Source organism: Pelodiscus sinensis, chromosome 18, assembly GCF_052426305.1.
Source record: "Pelodiscus sinensis isolate ZL-2025 chromosome 18, ASM5242630v1, whole genome shotgun sequence".
Lineage (NCBI taxonomy): Eukaryota > Metazoa > Chordata > Testudines > Trionychidae > Pelodiscus > Pelodiscus sinensis.
In genome coordinates, this window is record NC_143069.1 from 32,056,376 (window position 1) to 32,078,028 (window position 21,653).

The following is a 21,653-nucleotide window of genomic DNA, read 5'->3' on the forward strand; positions in this document are numbered from 1 at the left end:
CCATGGCAGAATGCTGTCCCCCTGGATGACTCATTGCAGTGATGTCACACAGTGAGGTCAGAGGGGCTCTGAGGATGAGGTCACAGCTATGATGGCAAAGTGCTGATGTCAGGTGGGAGGTGGCTGATGACGTGGAGCAGGGTGATGACGTCACACCTGGGCAGTGATTGGGTCGGCGATGATGTCATACTGTGGAGCCTGATGATGTCACACCCAGTCTCAGTTAATTACGTAGTTACGTCTATTTCTGAGGAACCACAGAATTCTGCGCATGCGCCATGCCTTTGCTCTAGGCGGGAATAAACGCAGGAGGCGCGAGAGTTGGGTATGTCTGGGCGCATGCGTACATAAAGGTAACCCCCCCCCGTCTGCTGGGCGCATGCGCAGACGGGGCGTTGAGGAACTAGGGGCGTGTGTATTCCGAGGCAACGTAATGAAACACCTATGCGTACGTAGCTGCCCCTGAAAGGCGAGCGCTGATTTCTGCGCATGCGCAGCTCAGCTCAGGGCTGAAGCGTAAGAGTGGAGCGCGTGCGCAACGCCCATCGTCCCCCGGGAAACAGGCGCTCGAAGGTTCTGGGCATGCGCGGCCCTGGGAAGGCGGGGCTTCGAACTCTCGCGCGCGCGACCCTCCCACCTACCCTCCGCCTGCCGAGGGAGGAGGCAAGGCCCGCGCTCGGCGCATGCGCTCGGCCCCCGCAGAGGGGGTGGGGCTGGCAGCGAGACGGGGCGGCGCTGGCAGAGAGCGGCCCGCTGCTCCGGGCGCGGGGCATTGTGGGATCGCGGCGGTGCCTGGAGACCCGGGGGGGCCCGGTAAGCTGCGTCTCTCGGTAGCCGCCATATTGCCCCCCCCGCGGGGAGCACCGCGGCCTCGGGCCAGGCAGCCTCCCATGGGCCCCGCCCCCCGGGACACGCCCCGCCCCCCTGGGCTCGGCGGGGGCGGGGCTCCCGCTCTGGGCGCCTGGCTCCTTCCCTGGGGGGTAGAGTGGGGGGAGGGGTAGAAGGCGGGGGGCAGTGGATGTTGTGGGGGGGCGGGGGGCGGGGTAGAAGGCGGGGGGGGCAGTGGATGTTGTGGGGGGGCGGGGGGCGGGGTAGAAGGCGGGGGGCAGTGGATGTTGGGGGGGGGCGGGGGGAGGGGTAGAAGGCGGGGGGCAGTGGATGTTGTGGGGGGGGGGGGAGGGGTAGAAGGCGGGGGGCAGTGGATGTTGTGGGGGGGCGGGGGGAGGGGTAGAAGGCGGGGGGCAGTGGATGTTGTGGGGGGGCGGGGGGCGGGGTAGAAGGCGGGGGGGCAGTGGATGTTGTGGGGGGGCGGGGGGCGGGGTAGAAGGCGGGGGGGGCAGTGGATGTTGTGGGGGGGCGGGGGGCGGGGTAGAAGGCGGGGGGGGCAGTGGATGTTGTGGGGGGGCGGGGGGCGGGGTAGAAGGCGGGGGGCAGTGGATGTTGTGGGGGGGCGGGGGGAGGGGTAGAAGGCGGGGGGCAGTGGATGTTGTGGGGGGGCGGGGGGAGGGGTAGAAGGCGGGGGGCAGTGGATGTTGTGGGGGGGCGGGGGGAGGGGTAGAAGGCGGGGGGCAGTGGATGTTGTGGGGGGGCGGGGGGCGGGGTAGAAGGCGGGGGGGGCAGTGGATGTTGTGGGGGGGCGGGGGGCGGGGTAGAAGGCGGGGGGGGCAGTGGATGTTGTGGGGGGGCGGGGGGCGGGGTAGAAGGCGGGGGGGGCAGTGGATGTTGTGGGGGGGCGGGGGGCGGGGTAGAAGGCGGGGGGGCAGTGGATGTTGTGGGGGGGCGGGGGGAGGGGTAGAAGGCGGGGGGCAGTGGATGTTGTGGGGGGGCGGGGGGAGGGGTAGAAGGCGGGGGGCAGTGGATGTTGTGGGGGGGCGGGGGGAGGGGTAGAAGGCGGGGGGCAGTGGATGTTGTGGGGGGGCGGGGGGAGGGGTAGAAGGCGGGGGGCAGTGGATGTTGTAGGGGGGCGGGGGGAGGGGTAGAAGGCGGGGGGCAGTGGATGTTGTGGGGGGGCGGGGTAGAAGGCGGGGGGGGCAGTGGATGTTGTGGGGGGGGGGGGTAGAAGGCGGGGGGGCAGTGGATGTTGTGGGGGGGCGGGGTAGAAGGCGGGGGGGGCAGTGGATGTTGTGGGGGGGCGGGGGAGGGGTAGAAGGCGGGGGGGGCAGTGGATGTTGTGGGGGGGCGGGGGGAGGGGGTAGAAGGCGGGGGGGCAGTGGATGTTGTGGGGGGGCGGGGGGAGGGGTAGAAGGCGGGGGGGGCAGTGGATGTTGTGGGGGGGCGGGGGGAGGGGTAGAAGGCGGGGGGGCAGTGGATGTTGTAGGGGGCGGGGGGAGGGGTAGAAGGCGGGGGGCAGTGGATGTTGTGGGGGGGCGGGGGGAGGGGTAGAAGGCGGGGGGCAGTGGATGTTGTGGGGGGGCGGGGGGAGGGGTAGAAGGCGGGGGGCAGTGGATGTTGTGGGGGGGCGGGGGGAGGGGTAGAAGGCGGGGGGGGCAGTGGATGTTGTGGGGGGGGGGGTAGAAGGCGGGGGGGCAGTGGCGGGGGGGCAGGGGGGGGGGGAGGGGTAGAAGGCGGGGGGCAGTGGATGTTGTGGGGGGGCGGGGTAGAAGGCGGGGGGGGCAGTGGATGTTGTGGGGGGGGGGGGGGAGGGGTAGAAGGCGGGGGGGGCAGTGGATGTTGTGGGGGGGCGGGGGGAGGGGTAGAAGGCGGGGGGGCAGTGGATGTTGTGGGGGGGCGGGGGGAGGGGTAGAAGGCGGGGGGCAGTGGATGTTGTGGGGGGGCGGGGGGAGGGGGTAGAAGGCGGGGGAGGCAGTGGATGTTGTGGGGGGGAGGGGTAGAAGGCGGGGGGGCAGTGGATGTTGTGGGGGGGCGGGGGGAGGGGTAGAAGGCGGGGGGGCAGTGGATGTTGTGGGGGGGCGGGGGGAGGGGTAGAAGGCGGGGGGCAGTGGATGTTGTGGGGGGGCGGGGGGAGGGGTAGAAGGCGGGGGGCAGTGGATGTTGTGGGGGGCCTGGAGGGAGGGGCAGGGGGTAGAGTGGGGGGGGGCATGGGTAGCGTGCCAGGGGGAGCTAGGAACCAGGTCGCCTCCTTTCTCCCCCCGCCTGGCCACTTCCGAGGGGAGGGGCACGTCATGTTACTTCTCTGTGCCTCAGTTTCTTTCCTGCCAAGCAGGCCCTGCGGGGCAAAGGGGGAGGCGGCACTGGAGCTCCACTGTCTTGGCCTTGGCAGGGGGTGTAGGGGGCTGAGAGCCCCCCCCCCCCCCGTCTGCCCTGGTTCTTGGCCCAGGCTCCATGACTGGGCAGCAGCGTCTGTCGCGAGTGGGGGGCTCCAACCAGGGTGTCACAGGGTGCAGAGAATGGGGCTCAGGGCCTTCGCCTTCTTGGGGGCACCAGCCCCCATCCGGCCCCAGGCCTGGAAGCAGGGTGCCCTGTAAGCTGGGTGCTTGGGCAGCCACCCAGGAGAGATTCAAATCCTGCCCGGCTCATTAGCAGAGCGCCCCCAGCCAGCAGCCCTGTTTCTAGGGGTGGTGCGCGCCTGCGTGTGTCTCCGGGCAGGCACTGAATTTATTCTGCATGTGGATGGGAAAAGTTCGAGGGCGCGTTGGCGGAGGCTGCTTGGCTCAGAGGGGCAGGGCGATCTCTTAGGGGGTCTCTTGCTCCGGTCAGGGCCCTCGTCATTAATCCCCTTTCATTCAGCAGGCAGGGGCTGAGATGCGCTAGGTGCTGGACAGAGTAGCACAGGCCCCGGCCCAGCGCACGCACCACCTCCATCTGCATGCTGGGAGCTGAGAGCGGCCAGTAGCCAAACGGGTCCGTCTGGAGCGGCGACTCTCCCCCCTCCAGGCCGTCTCGCTCTGAGATTGGGGTGTGAGCCACCCCACCTGAGTGTGTGTCCCGCACGCTCCTCTGCTTCCATCTGCTGCCTGGGCTCCCAGGCCGGGGCCGGGCTCCTGGGCCCTGCGTCAGGTGGGTGCGAGTCTAAGATACTGGTGGGCCTTTGCTGCCAGGGCAGGCTGAGGGGAGCTATGAGTTCAAGCCTCACTTGGGAGGCTGCCTCAGTTTCCCTCTTAAGGCCCTCCCATTGCTGTGCTTCTGGGGCCATGCTGAATGGCAGGCTGGGTCCCTCTCCACCTGGGATCACCACCTGCCAGGCACTGCAAACGCACGGAGAAAGAGAAACTGTGCCCCAGCTGGGCTCCGTCGTGCAAGGTGCTGCCCGCAGCCGCCCCCCGCGTGCACGGGCAGGGCCCCCGTGCTGTGGGGAGCCGAAGGCGGCAGGTTGGGGTTCAGGGGTGGGGCTCCCGCCCTCCGTGCGCTCTGTGCTCTCACCGTCACTGCCTCAACCCTTTCTGCAAACCCATTTCCTGTCGCTTCCGTAGCGGCGCCCAAAGCTGGCCGCCCAGGGAGGGAGCCAGGCCTCTGCAGCTGTATCTGCCGGTCTCGTGTGGCGTGGCCGGCTGCCGCGGGGGTAGGCTGCCCGCGGGAACTGAGTGGGTGGGGGGCCGGAGCCCGGGTGTGAACCTTGCAGCGATGGCTCTGAGCCTCGCTTGGGAGGAAGGGTGGCCGAGTAGCTAGGGCGGGGGGAGCTGGGTGCAAGCGCCGACTCTGGGGCAGCTGCTGAGCACAGGCTGGGCGGCCGCGGCTCTGTCGGGGGAACAGAGAGGAGGAATCCAGCCGTTGAGTAGGTTCAGGTGCAGTGAGGGGGCCCCAGTCTCCTTTGGGGTTTGTGTGTGAGCAGCACCTGGTGTGAGGGGCCCTGATCTCGGTCGGGGTGTGCGTGCGTTTGTGTGTGTGTGTGCAGCGCCCGGCGCGAGGGGCCCTGATCTCAGTCGGGGGTGTGTGCGTGCGTTTGTGTGTGTGCATGTGTGCAGCACCCGGCGCGAGGGGCCCTGATCTCGGTCGGGGTGTGCGTGCGTTTGTGTGTGTGCATGTGTGCAGCACCCGGCGCGAGGGGCCCTGATCTCGGTCGGGGTGTGCGTGCGTTTGTGTGTGTGTGCAGCACCCGGCGCGAGGGGCCCTGATCTCGGTCGGGGTGTGCGTGCGTTTGTGTGTGTGTGCAGCACCCGGCGCGAGGGGCCCTGATCTCGGTCGGTGTGTGTGTGTGTGTGTGTGTGCGCGCATGTGTGCAGCACCTGGCACGAGGGGCCCTGATCTCGGTCGGTGTGTGTGTGTGTGTGTGTGCGCATGTGTGCAGCACCTGGCACGAGGGGCCCTGATCTTAGTCGGGGTGTGTGTGTGTGTGTGTATGTGTGTGTGCATGCATGTACGCAGCACCCGGCGTGAGGGGCCCTGATCTCAGTCGGGGTGGGTGTGTGTGTGTGTGTGTATGTGTGTGTGCATGTACGCAGCACCCGGCGTGAGGGACCCTGATCTCAGTCGGGGTGTGTGTGTGTGTGTGTGTGTGTGTGTGCGCGCGCGCATGTGTGCAGCACCCGGCGCGAGGGGCCCTGATCTTGGTCGGGGTGTGCGTGCGTTTGTGTGCATGTGCGCAGCGCCCGGCGTGAGGGGCCCTAATCTCGGTCGGGGTGTGTGTGTGTGTGTGTGTGTGTGTGCGCGCATGTGTGCAGCACCCGGCGCGAGGGGCCCTGATCTTGGTCGGGGTGTGCGTGCGTTTGTGTGCATGTGTGCAGCGCCCGGCGTGAGGGGCCCTAATCTCGGTCGGGGTGTGTGTGTGTGTGTGTGTGTGTGTGTGTGTGCGCATATGTGCGCAGCACCCGGCGTGAGGGGCCCTAATCTCGGTCGGGGTGTGTGTGTGTGTGTGTATGTGTGTGCGCATATGTGCGCAGCACCCGGCGTGAGGGGCCCTGATCTCGGTCGGGGTGCTTGTGTGTGTGTGTGTGTGTGTGTGTGTGTGTGTGCATGCATGTGCGCAGCACCTGGCGCGAGGGGCCCTGATCTCAGTCGGTGTGTGTGTGCGTGCGTTTGTGTGTGTGCATGTGTGCAGCACCCGGCGTGAGGGGCCCTGATCTCAGTTGGGGGGTGTGTGCGTGCGTTTGTGTGTGTGCATGTGTGCAGCACCCGGCGTGAGGGGCCCTGATCTCGGTCGGGGTGTGTGTGTGTGTGTGTGTGTGTGCGCGCACGTGTGCGCAGCACCCGGCGCGAGGGGCCCTGATCTCAGTAGGGGTGGGTGGGTGTGTGTGTGTGTGTGTGTGTGCATGTGTGCAGCGCCCGGCGCGAGGGGCCCTGATCTCGGTCGGGGTGTGTGTGTGTGTGTGTGTGTGTGCGCACGTGTGCGCAGCACCCGGCGCGAGGGGCCCTGATCTCAGTAGGGGGGTGGGTGGGTGTGTGTGTGTGTGTGTGTGTGTGTGCGCATGTGTGCAGCACCCGGCGTGAGGGGCCCTGATCTCGGTCGGGGTGGGTGTGTGTGTGTGTGTGTGTGCATGTGCGCAGCACCCGGCGCGAGGGGCCCTGATCTCAGTAGGGGTGGGTGTGTGTGTGTGTGTGTGTGTGTGTGTGCATGTGTGCAGCGCCCGGCGCGAGGGGCCCTGATCTCGGTCGGGGTGTGTGTGTGTGTGTGTGTGTGCGCACGTGTGCGCAGCACCCGGCGCGAGGGGCCCTGATCTCAGTAGGGGTGTGGGGGGGGGTGTGTGTGTGTGTGTGTGTGTGTGTGCAGCACCCGGCGCGAGGGGCCCTGATCTCAGTAGGGGGGTGGGTGTGTGTGTGTGTGTGTGTGTGTGCGTGTGCATGTGTGCAGCACCCGGCGTGAGGGGCCCTGATCTCGGTCGGGGTGGGTGTGTGTGTGTGTGTGTGCATGTGCGCAGCACCCGGCGCGAGGGGCCCTGATCTCAGTAGGGGTGGGGGTGTGTGTGTGTGTGTGTGTGTGTGTGTGTGTGTGTGTGTGCATGTGCGCAGCGCCCGGCGTGAGGGGCCCTGATCTCGGTCGGGGTGTGTGTGTGTGTGTGTGCGCATGGTGCAGCGCCCGGCGCGAGGGGCCCCGCTCTTGAGGGGGTCGGGGTACATGGGGCATCCGCCTGCCAGGCCCACGTCTCGCTCCCCTGCACATCATGCTCAGGGGCATCCGTGTGGGCCCTTCCCTTTCCAGTGTGTGGGATGCTCCCTGTCCCCCTGGAGCCTCCCTGTGGGAGCAAGGTCTGGAGAGGGGCTGGAGGTTGGGAGAGGCTGGCTCGGGGGTGGGGGAAGGCCCGGGAAGCACCGGGCCCAGTGGGGTCCAGGTGGACATGGGGGTCTGTGAAGCATCTGGCATGGGCCGGCTCCCTGGTCTCTCCCAGGGATCCAGCCTCACCTGTCCAAGTAGGTCTCCAGGCCCTGGTCACCCTCTTGCCCTGCCTCAGTTTCCCCTTCTGGAGGTTGAGGGGGCGAGACTCCTCCCTGACCCCAGTTGCTGCTGCCCTGGGCAGAGCCCCTCCTGCAGGGGCTGCCACCTCCCCTGCCCCACCCCTTTGTGCACATCCCCCCACGGTTGGGGGGAGGGCTCAGGTTTAGCTCGGCTGGGGGTCGGAAAGCTGCCCCCCACCCTGGCCGCAGAGATGCCCAAGTCCATTCGCTTCCACCCCTCTTCGGTGAGAGCCGGCGTGAGGGGCGCCGCCGGGGCGGGGAAGGGGGAGGAGTCTCCGCGGGCGCCGCCCCCTCACCCCGCCCCCTCCCGCAGGGCGCCATGTTCTGGAAGCTGGACCTGCAGTCCAGCTCGCACATCGAGACGCTGCTGGGGCGCGCGGACCTGACGCTGCGCGAGCTGCTGGACGAGGACGACGTGCTGCAGGAGTGCAAGGTGGTGAACCGCAAGCTGCTGGACTTCCTGCTGCAGCCGCAGCACATGGAGGCGCTGGTGACCTGCGTGACCCAGGAGCCCCCCGCCGAGCTGGACGAGCGGCTGCGCTACAAGTGAGGGGCAGGGGCTTTGGGGCAGGCAGGAGCGAGCCCAGGGCTGGGCCGGCAGGGGTTGGGAGTGAGGGGCAGGGCTGGGCCGGCAGGGGCTGTGGGTTGGGAGCAGGGGGCAGGGCTGGGCTGGCAGGGGCTGCCGGTTGGGAGTGAGGGGCAGGGCTGGGCCAGCAGGGGCTGGGGGTTGGGAGTGGGGGGCAGGGCTGGGCCGGCAGGGGCTGTGGGTTGGGAGCAGGGGGCAGGGCTGGGCTGGCAGGGGCTGCCGGTTGGGAGTGAGGGGCAGGGCTGGGCCGGCAGGGGCTGTGGGTTGGGAGCGGGGGGCAGGACTGGGCTGGCAGGGGCTGTGGGTTGGGAGTGGGGGGGCAGGGCTGGGCCGGCAGGGGCTGTGGGTTGGGAGTGGGGGGGCAGGACTGGGCCGGCAGGGGCTGGGGGTTGGGAGTGGGGGGCAGGGCTGGGCCGGCAGGGGCTGTGGGTTGGGAGTGGGGGGCAGGACTGGGCCGGCAGGGGCTGTGGGTTGGGAGTGGGGGGGCAGGACTGGGCCGGCAGGGGCTGTGGGTTGGGAGTGGGGGGCAGGACTGGGCCGGCAGGGGCTGTGGGTTGGGAGTGGGGGGGCAGGACTGGGCCGGCAGGGGCTGTGGGTTGGGAGTGGGGGGCAGGGCTGGGCCGGCAGGGGCTGCGGGTTGGGAGCGGGGGGCAGGGCTGGGCCGGCAGGGGCTGGGGGTTGGGAGTGGGGGGCGGGGTTGGGAGCGGGGGGCACCGGCAGGGCTGGGGCAGGTGGGGGGTTGTCAGGCCAATGCCCAGACTCCAGCGTGGTGAAGCTCCAGGCCTGGCCGTTCTCTGGCTCCGGGAGGCGGGTGCGGGGCGTTGGGGTCCCCCAGGCGCTCAGACCGCCCCACCCCCAGGTACCCCAGCGTGTCGTGCGAGATCCTGACGTCGGACGTGAGCCCCATCACGGACACGCTGGGTGAGGACGAGGGGCTGCTGCGGCGGCTCTACGGCTTCCTGCAGGCCCACGGCGCCCTCAACCCCTTGCTGGCCAGCTTCTTCAGCAAGGTCATGGGCATCCTCATCAACCGCAAGACGGACCAGGTGCGCGGCAGCCGGCCCTGCGGGGGGGGGGGGGGGGGGGGAGCGTCCTGGCAGCCGGCCCTGCGGGGGGGGCGGGGGAGCGTCCTGGCAGAGCGTCCCCAACCCCACCGCCTGCCTCAGTTTCCCTCTGGCCTACAAGCTGTTGGGGCCAGGGCTCTGTGCAGTGCCTGGTGCGATGGGCCCCCAGTCCCATGGGGTGGTCCAGGCGTTACCGTAATACCGCTAATAGCCTAGCGGGAACCGGCCCCTTTGAGCAGTGGTGGTTACACTCTGCTGTCCGAAGCAGCTGGTGCCAGCAGGGAAGAGGCTGAACGCTGTTGGCCTTTGATGCTCGCTGCTGCTGTTTGCCAGGGCTGGGGGGGGAAGGGGCTCGTCTGGATTCCCCAGATGTCCCTGCAGCGCATCTGCCCATCTAGCCCGGCGTCCTGGCTGCGGATCTAGGAGCCTGCCCCCGGGCCGGCTCCCTCCTCATCAGCCAGCCTGGCGCCTTGGCCCCCCGGAGAGCTGGCTGCTCCCTGCCTGGAGGCCTCTTCCCGTGGCGGGAGCTCCCAGGCTGACGGGCTGCGTGGGTCCCACAGATCGTGGCCTTCCTGCGCAAGAGGGACGACTTCGTGGGCCTGCTGCTGCGTCACATCGGCACCTCGGCCATCATGGACTTGCTGCTGCGCCTGCTGACCTGCGTGGAGCAGCCACTGCTCCGCCAGGAGGTCTTCAGTGTAAGGGGAGGGGCTTCCCGCCGGCCCCGCCTCCTAGTGCCCCGCCCCTTCTCACCTCCCAGCCCCGCCCCTTGTCACCTAATGGCACCCCCATGTCACTAGCCACCTCAGGCCCTGCCAGGGCAGCCCCGGGTTCAGCAGGGCACTGCGCTGGTCGGAGCTGTATCCCCAGATGCTCTGGGCCAGGAAACCTAGCCCCATAACTGACTCATGGGCGGGGCAACTGGCAGAGCTGGGGGAGCCATGGGGCTCCAAGTCAGGAGTGAGGGGCACTGGCAGAGCTGGGGGGCTGTGGGCTGGGAGGGGCTGGGCTGGGGGTCGCGAGTGAGGGGCACCAAGGCACGTTGTTCCCCCGCAGTGGCTGAATGAGGAGAAGATCGTGCAGAGACTGGTCGAGATGATTCACCCCTCCAAGGACGACAATGTGAGCGGCTCCACCCGGCCCCACCCACAGGGGAAGGGACACGGGTGGGACCTAGAGGAGGGGGCCGGGCCCACGGGCAGCCCCCCAGTAGGTTAGCAGAGCCCCCGCGGCCAGTTTCGCCTAGTGGGGCCCAGGGCTTTTTTTGGTAAGAAAAAAGGCAAACTTGGTGAGCCGAAAAAAGAAAAGGAATGCAGTCACGGCCCCTTTAAGAGCCAGAGCGTGGCCAGAAAAGCACTGGTGGGGCCCACCTGCACGCACCCCGGTGCACAGAACAACACAGATGGGAATATTTCCAGGGAACGTTGGAGGGGAGCCCCCCCTGCTGCCCCCAGGACCCCCCCCACACTGGCCCCCACTTCCCGCCAGACCTGCGGGGAGACCCCTTACGTTTCCCCTAAGCCCCGAGAGTGGAGCTCACCTGCTCTGACCATTAGACCTCCCAGAGCCGGGGGCGGGGGGAGCCCAGGTGCCCTCCTACGGGCGCTAGGGGTCTCCGTGCTGTGTGGGGATCTGTCCCCCTAAGGTGGCAGGGCCTATGGGGTGGGGGCTTGGGCTTGGCCCCGCCCTTCCCATCACCATGGTAACCAGGTCTCTGCCCCCACCCCCACCCCCAGCAACATTCCAACGCCTCCCAGTCCCTGTGCGACATCATCCGCCTGAGCCGGGAGCAGATGATCCAGATCCAGGACAGCCCCGAGCCGCACCAGCTGCTGGCCACGCTGGAGAAGTGAGCCCGGGGCTGTGGGGCACCAGCCGGGCTGGGGCTGTGGGGCACCAGCCGGGCTGGGGCTGTGGGGCGGGGCTGAGGGGCACCGGCCGGGCTGGGGCTGTGAGGCGGGGCTGAGGGGCACGGGCCGGGCTGGGGCTGTGGGGCGGGGCTGAGGGGCGCGGGCCGGGCTGGGGCTGTGGGGCGGGGCTGAGGGGCGCGGGCCGGGCTGGGGCTGTGGGGCGGGGCTGAGGGTCGCCGGCCGGGCTGGGGCTGTGGGGCGGGGCTGAGGGGCGCCGGCCGGGCTGGGGCTGTGAGGCGGGGCTGAGGGGCACGGGCCGGGCTGGGGCTGTGGGGCGGGGCTGAGGGGCACGGGCCGGGCTGGGGCTGTGGGGCGGGGCTGAGGGGCGCGGGCCGGGCTGGGGCTGTGGGGCGGGGCTGAGGGGCGCGGGCCGGGCTGGGGCTGTGGGGCGGGGCTGAGGGTCGCCGGCCGGGCTGGGGCTGTGGGGCGGGGCTGAGGGGCGCCGGCCGGGCTGGGGCTGTGAGGCGGGGCTGAGGGGCGCGGGCCGGGCTGGGGCTGTGGGGCGGGGCTGAGGGGCGCGGGCCGGGCTGGGGCTGTGGGGCGGGGCTGAGGGGCACCGGCCGGGCTGGGGCTGTGGGGCGGGGCTGAGGGGCGCCGGCCAGGCTGGGGCTGTGAGGCGGGGCTGAGGGGCGCCGGCCAGGCTGGGGCTGTGGGGCGGGGCTGAGGGGCACTGGCCGGGCTGGAGGAGGGGCGCAGGGGTCCCCTCTGAGCGGGGGGCGGGTGTTGGCCCCACAGGCAGGAGACGGTGGAGCAGCTGCTGGAGAACATGCTGGCGGGCAAGCGGGACGAGTCCGTCGTCGTCAGCGGAATCCAGGTGCTGCTCACGCTGCTGGAGCCGCGCCGAGCCAGGTGAGGGGTCGGGGCCGGCGGGAGGGGGCGGGGCCAGCCTGCCACTCCACCCGCGCTCAACCCTCCTGCCACCCCCGCAGGCCTGAGACCGGGGGGATGGGCAGCTTTTTCTACCCCCTGGAAGAGCAGCTGGAGCTGGGACCTGGGGGCTCGGACGGCAGCACCTGCCAGGCCAGTCCCAGCACCCTGCTGGCCCTGCGAGGCTCCCTCCGGGACTTCCACCAGCTGCTGAGTGACCCCCCGAAGGTAACGGGCCCCCAGTTCCTGGTCCCTTTGCCAGATGGGTGGCTGGGAGCCAGTACCCCTGGGTTCTGTCCCTGCGGGGAGGGGCGTGGGACCTAGTGGTTAGAGCAAGGGGCTGGGAGCCGGGACCCCTGGGTTCTGTCCCTGTGGGGAGGGATGTGGGGCCTAGTGGTTAGAGCAGGGTAACTGGGAGCCGGGACCCCTGGGTTCTGTCCCTGCGGGGAGGGGTGTGGGTCCTAGTGGTTAGAGCAGGGTAACTGGGAGCCGGGACCCCTGGGTTCTGTCCCTGCGGGGAGGGGCGTGGGGCCTAGTGGTTAGAGCAGGGTGGCTGGGAGCCGGGACCCCTGGGTTCCGTCCCTGTGGGGAGGGGCGTGGGGCCTAGTGGTTAGAGCAGGGTGGCTGGGAGCTAGGACCCCTGGGTTCTGTCCCTGTGGGGAGGGGCGTGGGGCCTAGTGGTTAGAGCAGGGTGGCTGGGAGCCGGGACCCCTGGGTTCTGTCCCTGCGGGGAGGAGCCGGCAGCGGCAGGGGGGCTGGTTGCCGGATGCTGGCTCGGGCGGCGCTAACCCGGCCCCCCGCAGAGGCCGGCCCTGCAGACGACCTGGGGGGTGCTGGACCCGCCGCTGGGGAACACGCGGCTGCAGGCGGTGAAGCTGCTGGCCGCCTCGCTGGGCGCCGGGGACGCGGGGCTGCAGGACGAGCTGCTGGAGCTGGACGCCCTCAACACCATGCTGGTGAGTGGGGGGCGGGGCCGCAGGGAGGGGGCGGGGCCAGCAGCCTGGGCCTGGTGTGGGAGGTGGGAGCCGGGGGCCCCTGGCCAGTGCCCGGCCCGTGCCGAGGGGAGCGGTTGGCGCCTTCGCGGGGCGGGTTTGCGTCGATCTCGGCCCCACGAGCCCAGGGCCCGACCCCGGCGGGAGGAGGCGGCTTCGCTTCCCGGCTGCCCCCCGGCTCACCAGCCCCTCTCGCCCAGGACCTGTATTTCAACTACCCCTACAACAACTTCCTGCATGCCCAGCTGGAGGCCTGCCTGAGCGCCCTGCTGCGGGCGGGCGCCCCCGCCGAGGACTCGCAGCCCCCGCCGCACAGCCCCGTCGTCCAGCACGTGAGTGGGGGGCACCGTCGAGGGGCGGGGGGGGGGCAGCCTCCTTCCAGGGTTATACCTGGCCGCTCGGCTCCCACCAGGCAGAGAACCCAGGAGTCCTGGCTGCTTGCCCCCTGCTCCAGCCACTGGCCCCCACTCTCCATCCAGAGCCATGGAGAGAACCCAGAAGTCCTGGCTCCCAGCCCATCCCTTCTCCCCCCCCCCCCCCCCCCCCCAACCACTAGCCCCCAGTCCCTGCCCAGAGCCATGGAGAGAACCCAGAAGTCCTGGCTCCCAGCCCATCCCTTCTCCCCCCCCCCCCCCTAACCACTAGCCCCCAGTCCCTGCCCAGAGCCATGGAGAGAACCCAGAAGTCCTGGCTCCCAGCCCATCCCATCCCCCCCCCCTCCCCCCCCTAACCACTAGCCCCCAGTCCCTGCCCAGAGCCATGGAGAGAACCCAGAAGTCCTGGCTCCCAGCCCATCCCTTCTCCTCCCCCCCCCCCCCCGCTCTAACCACTAGCCCCCAGTCCCTGCCCAGAGCCATGGAGAGAACCCAGGAGTCCTGGCTGCTTGCCCCCTGCTCCAGCCACTGGCCCCCACTCTCCATCCAGAGCCATGGAGAGAACCCAGAAGTCCTGGCTCCCAGCCCATCCCTTCCCTCCCCCCCCCCCCCCCGCTCTAACCACTAGCCCCCAGTCCCTGCCCAGAGCCATGGAGAGAGCCTAGAAGTCCTGGCTCCCAGCCCATCCCTTCTCCCCCCCCTCCCCCCCCGCTCTAACCACTAGCCCTCAGTCCCTGCCCAGAGCCATGGAGAGAACCCAGAAGTCCTGGCTCCCAGCCCATCCCTTCCCCCCCCCCCCCCCCGCTCTAACCACTAGCCCCCAGTCCCTGCCCAGAGCCATGGAGAGAACCCAGAAGTCCTGGCTCCCAGCCCATCCCTTCTCCCCCCCCCTCCCCCCCCGCTCTAACCACTAGCCCTCAGTCCCTGCCCAGAGCCATGGAGAGAACCCAGAAGTCCTGGCTCCCAGCCCATCCCTTCCCCCCCCCCCCCTCCCCCCGCTCTAACCACTAGCCCCCAGTCCCTGCCCAGAGCCATGGAGAGAACCCAGAAGTCCTGGCTCCCATCCCATCCCTCCCCGCTCTAACCACTAGCCCCCAGTCCCTGCCCAGAGCCATGGAGAGAACCTAGAAGTCCTGGCTCCCAGCCCAGCCCATCCCATCCCTTCTCTCCCCCCCCTCCCCCCCGCTCTAACCACTAGGCCCCAGTCCCTGCCCAGAGCCATGGAGAGAACCTAGAAGTCCTGGCTTCCCCCAGCCCGGCCGTGACCTGCTGCGCCCTTCTCTCGGCAGCTGCTGCAGAAGTGCCGCTTGGTGCAGCGAATCCTGACGGCTTGGGAAGAGAACGAGCAGGCGCAGTAAGTGGTGGGTGGGGGAGTTGCGTGAGACACCCCCCCCCCCCCCCGCAGGGGTCCTGGCTCCCAGCCCCTGCCCTAACCACTGGGCCCCGCTCTCCAAGCCGGAGCGAGGCCCCCGGTGTCCTGCGTCAAGGATCCCCGAGCCACGCCGCTCGGCCGAGCGTGGCCAGGGAGCCCGGCCGGATGCAGCTGCCTCTGGGGTGGAGCCCGGCTTCCTGGCGCCGCCTGGGATGGGGGCGCTGCGGTGACGCCCGGCTCTGGGGTCCCGTTACAGGGCGACCGGTGGCCGGCGGAGGGGGTATATGGGCCACCTGACGCGCATCGCCAACGCTCTGGCGCAGAGCTCCGAGAAGGGCCCCCACGTCGCCCTGGTGGCGCAGCTGCTGAAAGGTGGGTGAGGGCGGCCCGCGGGGGCGTGGACCCCACTCTGGGCCTGGCTGCGGTGGCACCCGTGGCAGTGGGTGTGGGGGGGGGGTCCAGCCTCTGGGGGGCCCCGTCTCACTCTGCTGCCCCTGCCTGGCAGAGCTGCCCGAGGAGGAGCAGGAGCAGTGGGAGAAATTCGTCGCGGGGCCCTTGGCAGAGACCAACAAGAAAAACGTGGTGGATCTGGTGAGTCCCCCGCGGGCCCATCTTGCCCAGTGCCACCCCCACGTCTGCCCAGCGGCCGTCTCCAAAACCTGCCCTGTGTGCCGCTGGCTTCCTGCCCTGTGGCAGCCGGGAGCCCATCGCACCGGCCTCAGGCCTGTCCTGCAGCAGGGAGTTCCACCGGCTAACATCAGAGCCTTCTCCCGGAGCTCAGGCACGTGTTCTGAGGGGGCCTGGCTGGTGCTGACCCCCACAGCTGGGAGGTGGGTGGGAGGGTCAGCCCCCCACTCCCCGCCTGTGGCCATAACCAGCCCCATAACGCTCCGCAGGTGCACACGCACAACCTGCACTCCTCCAGCGACGACGAGGAAAGCGACCTGAAGGAGTTTAACTTTCCCCAGGAGGCCGTGCTGCAGCAGGTGGGTCTCCCTCTCCCCCCGTCACCTCCTGAGGGACTGTCCCCCAGCTCCCTGGGCCCCACACTTACCCCGCTCTGTCCTGTCTGCCCCTCAGGCCTTTGTGGATTACCAGATGCAGCAGGTGACCTCGGCCTTCATCGACCACTTTGGCTTCAACGACGAGGAGTTCGGGGAGCAGGAGGAGAGTGTCAAGTTGGTGTCTGCCTGGGGCCCCCCATCAGCACCCGCTCGCTGGCACTGGCGCGCTCTGACCCCTGGGGTCCTCTCCCGGCCCTGGGAGGGGAGGGGTGTTCAGTGGTTAGAGCAGTGAGGAGCTGAGAGCTCTCCCTGGCTCTGGGCGGGGAGTGGGGCTAGTGGTTAGAGCAGGGGGAGGGGCTGAGAGGGCAGGACTCCTGGGTTTTCGGTGCCCAGGCTGGGGTCAGGTAACCCCCCCGCCCCTTCGCACTAAGGGGGACCCACACAGACTTACCTCGGCTGGTGTGTGTCTAACCCAGCTGGGCACACTCCGGCTAGCTCCCCTCCCCCCCCCCCCCCCCCCCCGGCTCCCTGCGCCCCGTCCAGAGGCCGATCCCCCTCGGCTTCATGTCTCTGCCTCTCTCTTTCTCTCCGCTGCCCGCAGCGCCCACTTCCGCCAGCTCAAGAGGTAACGCCCCCCCCTTCCCCCCAGACCCCCCTTCTAGGGAAGCCTGAAAGCAGGGACAGCTCCAGGCTGCACGGGGTTAACGGGGGGGGGGGGGGGGGGGGGACAGCTGCCCTCTGCACCTGTGGGCACCCCCTCCCCGGCCAGCTTCATGGGCCGGTCCCCCCTTTCTAGCACAGCGCCCCCTGGAGGGCTGGCAGCACGGGGCCTGCATGGAGCGGGATGCCTGGGTTCTCTGCCTGGCTCTGGGAGGGCAGCGCGGTCTAGTGGTCAGAGCAGGGCCCCTCAGCTGCTGCTCTCTTCCCGGTGCGGGTTGGGGAGGGGGCCGGAGGCTGGGGTGGCCCCGGGTCACGCGCCCTCTCGTTCCAGCGCCCCCTTCGACAAGACCGGCAGTCTCAGCTTCGCCCTCAGCGCGGACGACGAGAGCGTGAGTGTGACCCCTCCCCGCCCCCCCCACCGCACCCTGCTGGCTTTCCTGCCTCCCCCAGCTGTGTCCTCACCCCCCCAATGTCTGTGCCCCCTCCCCGCCCCCCCCACCGCACCCTGCTGGCTTTCCTGCCTCCCCCAGCTGTGTCCTCACCCCCCCAATGTCTGTGCCCCCTCCCCGCCCCCCCCACCGCACCCTGCTGGCTTTCCTGCCTCCCCCAGCTGTGTCCTCACCCCCCCCCAATGTCTGTGCCCCCTCCCCGCCCCCCCCACCGCACCCTGCTGGCTTTCCTGCCTCCCCCGGCTGTGTCCTCACCCCCCAATGTCTGTGCCCCCTCCCCGCCCCCCCCCCACCGCACCCTGCTGGCTTTCCTGCCTCCCCCGGCTGTGTCCTCACCCCCCCAATGTCTGTGCCCCCTCCCCGCCCCCCCACCGCACCCTGCTGGCTTTCCTGCCTCCCCCGGCTGTGTCCTCACCCCCCCCCCAATGTCTGTGCCCCCCCACCGCACCCTGCTGGCTTTCCTGCCTCCCCCGGCTGTGTCCTCACCCCCCCCCCAATGTCTGTGCCCCCTCCCCGCCCCCCCCACCGCACCCTGCTGGCTTTCCTGCCTCCCCCGGCTGTGTCCTCACCCCCCCAACGTCTGTGCCCCCTCCCCGCCCCCCCACCGCACCCTGCTGGCTTTCCTGCCTCCTCCCGCTGTGTCCTCACCCCCCCAATGTCTGTGCCCCCTCCCTGCCCCCCCCCACCGCACCCTGCTGGCTTTCCTGCCTCCCCCGCTGTGTCCTCACCCCCCAATGTCTGTGCCCCCTCCCCGCCCCCCCCACCGCACCCTGCTGGCTTTCCTGCCTCCCCCGCTGTGTCCTCACCTCCCCCGCTGTGTCCTCACCCCCCCCAATGTCTGTGCCCCCTCCCCGCCCCCCCCACCGCACCCTGCTGGCTTTCCTGCCTCCCCCGGCTGTGTCCTCACCCCCCAATGTCTGTGCCCCCTTCCCAGCTGGAATCTTGCCAAGCGCGTGAATTTCCTGCCTCTTCCTGCCCCCCGCCGGCCCTGACCCACCTCGCTCTCCCCCGCAGCCCAACTCCACCCTGTTCGAAGTCTGCTACAGGGAGCGCATCCAGCAGTTTGACGACGAAGACGAGGACGCCTGGCAGGAGAAGGAGCTGGGCTACTCGGGGGGGGCCCTGCAGCCCACACGGCCCAGGTACCGGCCCAGCGGCTCCGGGCATGGGCACAGGCTGACCCCAGCGGCTGGGACGCCCGGCTACCGCCCTGGCTGCGGGAGGAGTCGGGGACGTGGGGGGCTCGGAACCGAGACTCCTGGAGTCTCTCTCCCCGGCTCTGGGGAAATACGTTGGACGTGCTCATGGGTCTGATCGGGGAGGGGAGGAGATGTCACCATAGATGGGCTGTGGCTCTGACCTGGGAGGAGGCAGGATGCCAGGATAGATGGGCCCGTGGCTCTGACTCGGGGGGAAGGAGGAGGCGGGATGCCAGGATAGATGGGCCCGTGGCTCTGACTCGGGGGGAAGGAGGAGGCGGGATGCCAGGATAGATGGGCCCGTGGCTCTGACCTGGGGGGAGGGAGGAGGCGGGATGCCGGGGTAGATGGGCCCGTGGCTCTGACTCGGGGGGAAGGAGGAGGCGGGATGCCGGGGTAGATGGGCCCGTGGCTCTGACTTGGGGGGAAGGAGGAGGCGGGATGCCGGGGTAGATGGGCCCGTGGCTCTGAGCTGGGGGGAGGGAGGAGGCGGGATGCCAGGGTAGATGGGCCCGTGGCTCTGACCCAGCCCTGTTCTCTCCCCGCGGCAGGAGCTGCGGCAGCACAGACAGCGAGGGCAGCAGGGACTCGGAGGAGGAGGAGGGCGAGGAGGAAGATGCTGGCGGGGGCGTGGAGGGCGGCGGCGGCAGCGAGGTCGAGGGTGAGCCCCCGGTGGACGATGGGGTGAATCCAGCCTGCGGGGGTGGGGGACTGGCTCTGGATTCCCCGGGCAGGGGGCGGGGTCTGGGGGGTAGAGGGACAGGTTGCTCCTGGGGTGTCATTGGGGTTGGCGGGTCCGGGGGAGGCAATATGGGGTGGGCTGTGTAACCATAGAAACATGGTCCCAACCAGCTGTCGGGGGGAGCGACTGGTTGCTGTGGGGTGACAGAATAATTGGGGTCCCCCTCCCCCATGTATGTAAATGAGCCTGTGCCTATTATTAAATATGCAAATGAAGGCCTCTGCCCAACTTTCCAGTAGCCTTGGGCCCTGACCCCAGCTTCTCTGCCCCCCTCAGGTCCCGGCCATGGGTCCAGCGCTGACTCGGGGCCGCCAGAGCCCCCCGGCGGGGGGGTGGACACCGGAGCGGCCCTGTGGGACAGGCCTGGCGCGGACGCAGCCTGCCCCCCCGGGGGCGGGAGCTGGGCCCCGTTTACAGACCCCTCCCCAGCACAAACCAGGTGAGCTGCCCCCTTGTGACCTTGGGGGGGTGGGCTGGCACCACTTGCCGTGGGAGGGGCCCAGGAAAGGGGGCCGGGGGCCCGTAGGCTCGCCGGGGGCGTGACCTAGTTGGGGGCGTATTTCCACAGCCTCTCGGACGCCCCGTCAGGCTCTGCCCAGGCACCCCCCACTCAGGAACCGGCGCACGGCAGCGTGTCCTCGGCCAGCGGTGAGTGTCACGGCAGCCCGCCCTCTGGGGCTGGGGGGAGGGGCCGGGCCCGTGGGGCTGAGGGGGGGAGGGGCATAGAGGGGGCAGACGGACAAGGCTGGGTGTCTCTAACGCTTGTTCTCCCCACAGGCCCCCCGGAGCCCCCCCAGGCACTGAACGGCCAGCCGGCGCAGCCCCCTGCCCCCGCCCCATCCAGGCCCAGGTAATGGTGGGGGGGCAGTACTGGTACCCACCTGGGTGGGGGGGGGGCTGTAGGATAGCACCGAATTCTGGTCTGAGAGATGGGGGGGGGAGCCAGCCCTGGCCCCGCCCCTCACCCATCTATCTCCTCCCCCCCCCAGCACGGAAGGGGCCCCCCTATCTACCTCTGATGCCGCCCAGCGGCTCCCGGGGGCCACGGACGCCCCGAAGGCAGAGAACGGCTCCCCCCAGAGGCAGCAGCAGCCGGCAGCCAGGTGAGCTCTGACCTGCCCTCCCCCTCCCCCCCCCCCGCCCCCGGCCAGTCAGCCCGGCCTGGAGGGGGCTCCAGTGGGGGGAATCCCACAGGATCTGGGGGGCTCAGTCTGTGACCTCATCGAACCTGTATGGGGGGTAGATTAGCCCCTGCTAATCCCCCCCCCCCGGCTGCGGTGACTGGCCTGTGGCGGGACGGGGGGGGGTCCCTGGTGGGGGGGTGGCTGTGCTGGGGGTGGGGGTGCTGGAGCGGAGCGTGACGACCCTCCCTTGACTCTCTCCCCCTCCCACCAGATAAAGCTTGCGGAGGCACCTGGGAACGCTGCCGATCGTGGGGGGCTGGGGGAGCCCCCCTCCTGGAGCCTGGCCTGCCCAAGGAGAGCCGTTGCCCCCCCTCGTGGGGCAGGATAGGAGGGGGCGCCGTGTCCCGTCACAGGACGCTTTCAGCAAGACGCCCCTCGGGGGGGGGGCGGTGTGAGCCCCCCGCACGGGCCCCCCCACTTTGCACTGAAATCTGCGGCAGGGCGCTGGAGCTCAAAGCTAATGGAAGGGAGAAGTGACTCTAGAAAGCACTAGCCCCCCCGGCCCCTCCCCACTGTGCTTCCAACCCCCCACTCGGCTCCCCCCAGGCAGCCCCCCCGTTCCCCCGGGGGCCTGGCACAGGAAGGGGCCTTCCTTCCCCCACAGGAGAGGAGATTTTTGCTCAGCCCCCCCATCCCGGCATAAGCACAACCCTCACCCCTCCCTTCTGTGTCTGGGCCAGCTTAGTTTGGGGGTTCGGGGGAGGTGCCTGGGTGGGAGCAGTTGTCGGGAGTGGGGCCAGAGGGGTGGAGCTTAGGGGGATTCGTGGGAGGGGCTAGAGGGTGCTGGGGGAGGGGCAGGCACTACAAGGAAGAGCTGGAACTCTGGGCTATGGGTCAGATCTGACCCCTCCCCTCTTGCTGGTTCTGGGACCCTTTTTAACCCCGTGTTTCCCGCTCCCCCTTATTTATTTCCTTGGCCTGGGGAGCTGGAGCAGCCGCTTCTCCCCCAAGCAAAGGGGTCGGGGGGCAGAGATGGTCAGAAGTGGGGGAGGGAAAAGTTACTCTCTCCTCCCTGCAGGTACTATCTGGTGGGGGAGGGGGGGGGTTGGGCGGCCCATGATGCACCTGCCCTTTAAGGCCTGGGATGCCCCCCCCCCCCCCCCCCCGCCAGACTTGGTGGCCTCCCTGCCTCTGACCCGAATCCCACCGCTGCCACCAACACCAGGCCAGGCTACAGCCCGTTCCCGCGGCCTCTCCAATGATGGTCTCCCCTTCCTTTGCCCCTCGGGGGCGGTTTACAGAAAGGGGTTTCTCTTCCTCTCCCACCCTGGGGGATTTGGGGCCCTTTCCCTGCCTCCTCGCTTTGGAAGTGGGGCAGGATTTATGGGGATCCACTCCACGGCGGTTTGGGGGTGACCCCTCGGATTGTAGGGCATGGTGGGGAGGGGTCCCCCCAAGTAGCAGATATCAGCTAAGGGGCTGCCCCCTCACCCCACCCTCTGATCTTCCCAGCCTCTCCAGAGAGGTTCTGCTTTGCACTAGTTTGGGGGCAGATCGTAGCACATGGCAGGAAGCGGGGGTGGCTGGCGTGGGCCCATGGGGTCCGATCCCCTCCCCCCTGCACGAACAGTCCCCCACCCCTCCTCGTGCGGCTCCTAGCCAGGGTGACTGGGAGGGGCCCAGCTGCACCCCAGGATGCACCTTCTTCCTGTAAAAGCACTGAATTCCCCCCTCCCCCCCCCGGAAAGTCAGCAGTAGCCAACGGTGATGTCCTGGTAGCCCTCCCTGCCCCCCCAGTCTCTGGCTACCACTTTAGTGGCAATATTTAGAAGCTCTTAAACAGGAACCAAATCAAGTGGCCTTTTGGGGGTCGCCCGGGGGCCTCCCCGGCGGGCGCCTCCCTGGTGCCGAGGGGCCCCGGCTCGCCTCTTTTGTTACTCCGGACGACAATAAAACACAATGGTCAAAGCCTGAGCTCGCCTCTGTCTGCTTCCAGGGCGGGGTCCGGCAGGGGGGACCTTCA

The 21,653-nt window shown here is 69.6% G+C and overlaps 1 protein-coding gene across 8 annotated transcripts; it reads left to right on the forward strand.

The window, feature by feature from the left end:
- Positions 1 to 620: 620 nt before the first annotated feature.
- Positions 621 to 21,604, forward strand: PPP6R1 (protein phosphatase 6 regulatory subunit 1). Of its 8 annotated transcripts, none has more exons than XM_089770096.1 (25): positions 623 to 813; positions 3,688 to 3,957; positions 7,601 to 7,833; positions 8,733 to 8,919; positions 9,498 to 9,635; positions 9,994 to 10,059; positions 10,674 to 10,786; positions 11,583 to 11,696; positions 11,777 to 11,942; positions 12,518 to 12,670; positions 12,907 to 13,038; positions 14,370 to 14,434; positions 14,709 to 14,824; positions 14,958 to 15,043; positions 15,349 to 15,438; positions 15,533 to 15,630; positions 16,058 to 16,081; positions 16,448 to 16,505; positions 17,580 to 17,707; positions 18,316 to 18,425; positions 18,783 to 18,945; positions 19,075 to 19,154; positions 19,284 to 19,356; positions 19,496 to 19,609; positions 19,902 to 21,604. In XM_089770096.1, exons 3-25 carry the CDS (start codon positions 7,607 to 7,609, stop codon positions 19,903 to 19,905), a joined length of 2,505 nt encoding a protein of 834 aa, XP_089626222.1. In that variant the 5' UTR covers positions 623 to 813; positions 3,688 to 3,957; positions 7,601 to 7,606; the 3' UTR covers positions 19,906 to 21,604. The 8 variants fall into 8 exon arrangements, with proteins under 8 accessions (XP_089626218.1, XP_089626220.1, XP_089626217.1 ...); XM_089770097.1 differs by having other exon boundaries at positions 3,691 to 3,957; XM_089770091.1 differs by lacking the exon at positions 3,688 to 3,957 and having other exon boundaries at positions 622 to 813.
- The last annotated feature ends 49 nt before the right edge of the window (positions 21,605 to 21,653 follow it).